The sequence below is a fragment of the Morone saxatilis genome, unplaced genomic scaffold (genome assembly GCF_004916995.1).
Source record: "Morone saxatilis isolate NCDOM2014 unplaced genomic scaffold, NCSU_SB_2.0 Contig8, whole genome shotgun sequence".
NCBI lineage: Eukaryota > Metazoa > Chordata > Actinopteri > Moronidae > Morone > Morone saxatilis.
The window spans coordinates 18,098,441-18,104,764 of record NW_023340257.1 but is presented as its reverse complement, the minus strand read 5'-3'; the positions used below and the strand labels follow the sequence as shown (position 1 = coordinate 18,104,764).

The 6,324-nt window shown below is 46.8% G+C and overlaps 1 protein-coding gene across 1 annotated transcript in view; it reads right to left on the bottom strand.

The window, feature by feature from the left end:
- Positions 1-6,324, bottom strand: part of LOC118341284 (mediator of RNA polymerase II transcription subunit 13-like) — a 19,114-nt gene that overhangs the window by 8,430 nt on the left and 4,360 nt on the right. The window contains exons 4-16 of the mRNA XM_035679501.1: positions 5,500-5,645; positions 5,202-5,399; positions 4,613-4,807; positions 4,347-4,503; positions 4,139-4,246; positions 3,340-4,050; positions 3,018-3,228; positions 2,426-2,456; positions 2,203-2,324; positions 1,314-1,404; positions 1,038-1,234; positions 748-947; positions 16-523 (exon numbers count right to left, since the gene is read on the bottom strand). Coding sequence (XP_035535394.1) covers positions 16-523; positions 748-947; positions 1,038-1,234; positions 1,314-1,404; positions 2,203-2,324; positions 2,426-2,456; positions 3,018-3,228; positions 3,340-4,050; positions 4,139-4,246; positions 4,347-4,503; positions 4,613-4,807; positions 5,202-5,399; positions 5,500-5,645 — 2,875 coding nt within the window. The remainder of the gene's footprint in view (positions 1-15; positions 524-747; positions 948-1,037; positions 1,235-1,313; positions 1,405-2,202; positions 2,325-2,425; positions 2,457-3,017; positions 3,229-3,339; positions 4,051-4,138; positions 4,247-4,346; positions 4,504-4,612; positions 4,808-5,201; positions 5,400-5,499; positions 5,646-6,324) is intronic.

The following is a 6,324-nucleotide window of genomic DNA, read 5'->3' as shown; positions in this document are numbered from 1 at the left end:
AAACAGCCCCGCCGATTGGCCAAAGCGTCGGTTGGTGACGGCGCTGAAGCCGCATGTGCAGGGGTACTGGGCCTCGCCGTTATCCTTGAGGTACACGCCTACGTCCGCCCCTCTGATGTTCATGTTGCAGACGCACACACAACAACTGTCAAAGTTGCAGTCCTTGAAGAGATTCATGACTGACTCGGAAAGTATGAGGGTGACGTAGAGACTGTGAGCCTCGGGGATGGAGGGCACGGTGGCCGGCTCAACAGAGCTGAGTGGTCGGCAGGTGGAGGGAGTGGAGGCGGGGGAGTAAAAGTCAGAGTTGTCGTACTTCATCGAGCCCTGGACGCTTGATGGGCCGCGAGGCGTCCGTGGAGTGCGTGGTGTGCGAGGCGTGGGCACGGAGAACCGTGGCGTGGCCGGGGAGGGCAGAATGCCTGTGCCACTGTTGCTGGGAGGGGCACTGGTGGGCAAAATGGGTGTGTGGGTTTGAGGCGTGTAGGTCTGGCTGTAGTCTGGCTCCACACTGGGGACGTTGCTGTTATACAGAGATAAACAAACAAATCAAAATGTTGTTGTTCAGACACATTTTCAAACAACTGACATGTTAAAGAACATCTACTGTAATAGACTGCATCTGTGGTGGCTTTAATTAGTCCCTAAATGGTCGCCCATCCTGCTCTGAAACACACAGACTAACTGAGGAACACTGTCTGCTATTAAAGACAGCACTGACCCACAGTTAACCCTAATTGCACTAACCTGTCTTTGGTGAGGAGGTTGACATTCGTCACTGGGGGTATCAGTTCCATTTTGCCCAGGGTCCAGCTGGGCGTGTACACAGTGTCTTCGGGCAGTTTGATAGGCAACAGACACTGGCTGGGTAGCGTCTTCAGGGGGGCGTACATGGAACAGCCGATGAACAACTGACTCGTCTCCGGCTTGTACACAAAGGAGAAGTCCTAAAGGCAAAGTAAAAAAATGGTGAAGAACACTGATGTAGCAACGTTTTCCACTTGCTCAACACTTGGCAGGTGTGCGACATCTCATACCTTTATTTCAGATGGCTTCGGGCTGCAGAACCCCTCCTCCACCTCCATCTTGAAGTGGTTGTTGAGTTGGCTGCCATCAAGCAGGGTGAGGCCCGCCCCTGCTTCCAGGCTATCCTTGCTGCCGGAGTTCATGGGGGAGTATCCCTGCTGCTCCAGGGATGGCGGGGTGGGAAACATCTGGTGCAGGTCTGCTGAGCCTGGAGAAATAAGACATTATTACTTCTCTTGAAAAAAACGTGTGTATAAAAGCGATTAACTGATGCTTAGTCTCCTTACTTATGCAAGACAGGGGGTCCAACGTGGCTGCTTTAGTTTCTTTACAGCCAAACTTGTCCTCTGTACCAACTCCAGCTCTTTTAGATCCAGGCTGCAGGAAGAAAAACAAAACTAAATACTTAATACAGCTTCCTTTTCTGTGTTTCAACAGGCTTTACGGGCCCACATGAGCAGCAGTTCCCAAGCAAATCAAAACACTGTAGTGGTGCACGGGGTCATAGTGGTCTGTGATCCGTATGGACGGCCCCCCACGGTTTGACACGCTTGTGAACGGCAGATCACAACCATCATATAACGGTTACTGCTTAACGTAATACATTTCCTAAATCTCGATGCAGAGTTGCAGTGAAAATAAACAAGTCGGATGCATGCTTTTTCTCTGAAGCACAATGAATGGCAAATGGCTGATGTGAAAGTGGTGGCTTTTAGCTTTCTCCACTGAGTGAAATCCTGCAGACTGACGAGCATTTTCAGGGGTGTAACTGGGAAACTGGGCATCATAAAAAATCAATCATAAGACTGTGATGTTTATTCCATCTTCAGAAATATCTGCTGCCTTCTTCTCAAACAACTCCAGTCTCTGCCTGTCAGATCAATCAAACAGTGCTGTGGGTGGGATATTGAGTGAGACTACAAAGTGCAGTGTTATTACACTGTGTGGTGTATAATCATTATTCTTATGTAAAGTACAGCATTTTTATTTTTTTATAGTCATAGTAGTACTGTACAGTTTTATTATTGAGTGCATTATTATGATTTTTACCATTACTATGGTCGTGACTAAAGGCAGAGAAAGGTGAGTACATTAGAGCCAAAACAAAACATGTTGGATGTGTTAGAAGTTAAACTTTTGGACCAACAATTTCATTTACCATACTGATGCACTTACCGTTAGCTCATCTTCATCAGAATTGAAGATTTTATCCAGGTCGCTGTAGGACACCGCCAAGTCGTTCTCGTGGATGAGGCTGGTCGAGGCTAGAGGTTTATTACCTGATGGACCCTGACCATCTAAACAGCAAAACAATTTGGAGAGGAGACCTTGAATAAGACGTCAAACATTTTTTAAAAATACATTTCGGGCCAAATGGAAAAAGGGAAGGCGTTCTCACCGTCTGCTGAATTTCCACTTCCTTCGTCCCCCTGGGTAAAAAAAATATCATTATTATTATTGTAAAGTTGTAGAGAGGCTAATTAAACAATTTTACACAATGTATATTTTTAAAAGGAAACTTTTTACTCTGGTTATCAAACCTAAATTCTAAAAATCATAATGTTATAATGTTAATGCTATAATGCTGTAAAGGTTTGTTTTTTACCACTGGTAGCAAAATCTTACTCAATAACCCTTTTCTTCGGTTTTTACAAAAGAAGCAAAACATTTAAAAATGATAATATCAGTAAATATATGATGACGGAGTAAGTCAACAAGACGAATGAATCTTTATGAATCTTTTCTATGCTGACTTTTGGTACCTGGCAGTTTTTTTTTTTTTATCTGTGTAAAGACTGTACACACATTGAAACCAAAACCTGGCTGTGCTCTTGTGTTAAAGAGTTTATCAGGAATGAAGTTGAAGGCTGTTTTGTGATTTTGAAATTATTACTTCTCAGGAATAAATAAATCTTTTTTTAAAGTCCCAGGAAATGGAAGCAGATTTTTAGCGAGAATCCCTGCGATCTCAACCCTTGTTAGGAACTCACCTTGTGTTTCTTGTTGCCGTCTCTCTCAGCCTTGTCCTTCTTCTCGGTGAAGCTGAACTCCTCATCTCCCTCTACGAAGGCGTAAGGGTCTGGCTCCTCACTGTGTTCTCCGTCTCCCGTGGAGGAGGCAAGATGGCTGTTTCTCCTCTGCGCGTACGTATTGACCAGCTCCTGGGACACCTTCAGAGGCTGCGTGGAGCCCGACATCAATCTGAGGGGGAAGAAATGGTGCACAGATGCTCAGACAGATGCAGGCATGCTGTTTAAAGAAACAGCTACATTTTGTCCTGATGTATTTGAGGATGGGTAATTAGATACTTACTCAGTGACAGACACTACACTTTCTGTCCCTCCTCCAGAATCATCTCGTACTTTATCCACAGGCAGCTGGGGTGTCAGGAAGTTGGAGGCCTTCTTCCTGGGCAGGTTGAAATACTTCCACGGGTTGTGGGTGGAGTCTTCATTGGGGTTGATGGCTGAGCCCACAAAGACGGTGGGTTCCAAGGTTTCGCTGTAGGCTGGGGGGAAAGGCAGAGGCATAGGCATGTTCTCCAACTGAGGCTCCTCAGATGAGCCCTTCTGTGGCAGCAGACAGGGCTCCACCGACGGCGGGTAAAACGGTTGGTGAATGGGCGTGGACGAGTTCTTCATACCACCTGGAGTCATGTCACCTTCTACGTGATCGCAGGGATGTGGGCTGAGAGGAGGGGGAGGCGGGGATCCCACGAGGTCTGCGGGGGGACCGTGGGTGTGCAGCGTCGGGGCTTTGGAGGGCACAGTGTCCACATGGTGCAGACTGGGATATGAGCCCTCCTCCTGTGACCTTAAACAAAGCCTCTGGGTCTGCGGCTCCAGGGACTGCTCCTCGCTCACAGAGTTGCGGTGGTGGAAAGGCGTCTGCGGCCTCTTCTGCTGCTTCTCCCCCTTTTCTAGCTTCTCGCCCAGCTTGTGCTTGGGGGCCGGCTGGGCAGGCTGGCCCGATGAAGGCGGATGTCCTGAGGTGCTGCTGGATCGCTGTTTCTGATTCTTGTGTCTATTATGACAAAATGAATAATGATTAGAAGATACTTTATCTGTACTGAGAACCAAAGTCACATGTGAGTGCATTCCATTCGACATACCTTGAGCAGTTGCAATGTGGCCTGTGAGTGGGCTCCACAAAATCCCAAAGTCCAGTCTTATCTGACTCCTCCTCACAGGTGCCATTGGTCAAGGTTGTAAACTTCCTCCTATTAATAAATCGGGCAGATAGGCATTTCATCAGTCAGCATGGAGGCACCTCTTTGAGCAGAAATGCAAATTTTGAGGAAGAGATCAAATTAAACATACTTGTGCCCTGTTCGGTTTATGTTATACTCCTGCCACACAGATTCCACCATCTGGCTGGCTAGCCTGCGAGGGATTTTACCCCCATGAAGAGTGTTGTTAGAGCTATAGCCATCGGACGCAGACGACAACTTCAGCCACCTCTGGGCAGGCTGATAATCTAAGGAGGAGAAAAAAAAAGCCCACATGTGCAAAACTGTTAGTATGCAGAATCTCACAGACATAAAGGCTTATAAACGTGTTTACATCTGGTCAATGTGCAGTCTTACCGGTTTGAGCCTCCTCTGGTGACGTTGGAGGAGTCAGAGTGACAGAGGACATGGCCGGATCTCTGTGAGCGGCCTGGCCCTGCTGAGCACCACACAGGCTTCCTGAGGTGTTGGCTGAGCCCTGAGGGACCACAGCAGGGAGGTCCGACAGGGGGAGAAGAACCAGGCAGGAAGGGTAAACCATCCTTACTCCCGCTGCGACCAAACATACAATTAGTTATTTCAAAAATGTGTAAATGCACACCGAGTGCAGAGGAATCATTTGTTCACGTCGCAATTCATTTCCACAGACGGTAAATATGATGGATTGATAATTCATCATCTTCATTTCAGTTGAATCAAGGCTCTGGACGTTTTTCTCTGGGCTGCTCTGTTGCAGCACTGATCTTCAATCCATCTTTTTTATTAAATGATAAAGGTACTACTTTAATATTATAACATCATTTGTCAACAAATTCCATGAAACTACCAAAATAAAGTCGTTTTTCAACCCTTTCCGACTTTCCCATCGTGAGACCCAACCAAGACAAACATACAAAGTTGAGCACAGCGACCATCAACACCTTTTATAAACATGATGATGTCTTACCGACAAGGACCTCCACAGCTGCCAGGGAGTCGTCCTCCCAGTCCGTATCTTCCATCTTGTCTTCCTGGACCTCCTTGGGATTGGGGCTGATGGGATAAAACTGCCTCCACTCTGCTATGAGCTTCTGAGTAGGGTGGTCTGACATCTTAAAAGCCTGACCGGTGAGGGTCCCATTCAAGCCGTATGGGCTCAGGATGACTGGAGAGCAGAGGGGAGATACAAAATGTATTATATAATTATAAAAAAATAATAATACTACTAATATTTTTTCAATTGTGCACAGCAGGTGTTTTCCTACCTTGCAAAGGGTTGGAGCTCTGCTGGGCGAGGCTGAGATGCTCCTCGCTCAGTCGCTGGAGAGGCTGATGTTGAGCGATCTCCACACTCGTGCACACGTTGCTGTCGCCGTGTACGAAGAAGGTGAACGCGCAAGACAGGTGCTCGCTGCGAGATGAGTCAAAGACAAGAGAGACATCTTAACGTTTGTCCCCGAGCATAAACACATCATTAAGTGAAAAAAAAAAACAAAAAAACACTTTGCAGTCAGCAACCAGAAGCTAACGTAAAACCCTGCAGGCTATTGAGGTTATCAGTGTACTCTCCATCATTGTTAGGGGAATGACTGAAGAGTGGAAGAGAGGACTGAAAAGGGTGGAGACAATGAGAGGAGTGCAATTCTTTGCATATTTGGCAGGGCACTTTGATCCCTATCTTGCTTTCAGGTGACAACTGTTGCTTTCACAGATATTGGTTTTGAAACACGAAGGCCTCCTAATACCTCCAATCAGATGGCGCACAAAACACGCACTCCGCTTCAACAGAGTCTGAACCTTTATCAAAACCTCCTCGCAACGCTCGGGCACAAAAATACACATGGGAGATTATTATAGCCCTGAAATGTTAAAACAATATTCATATTTATTCTCTAACTACTTCTGGAAGGCCAGGCGGCTAAATGCACTAAAATAGTACTTGTTGACATGGTTGCTGTAAAACCACATTGCACACTCAGCATTTTCCAAAGACTGCCCTGTTTACCAGCCAGAGAGGGCAGGCGACAGCGAGACTGCCAGACTCTTCTGTTAGAGGTGCTGCCCTGTTGCCTCCACACACACACACACAC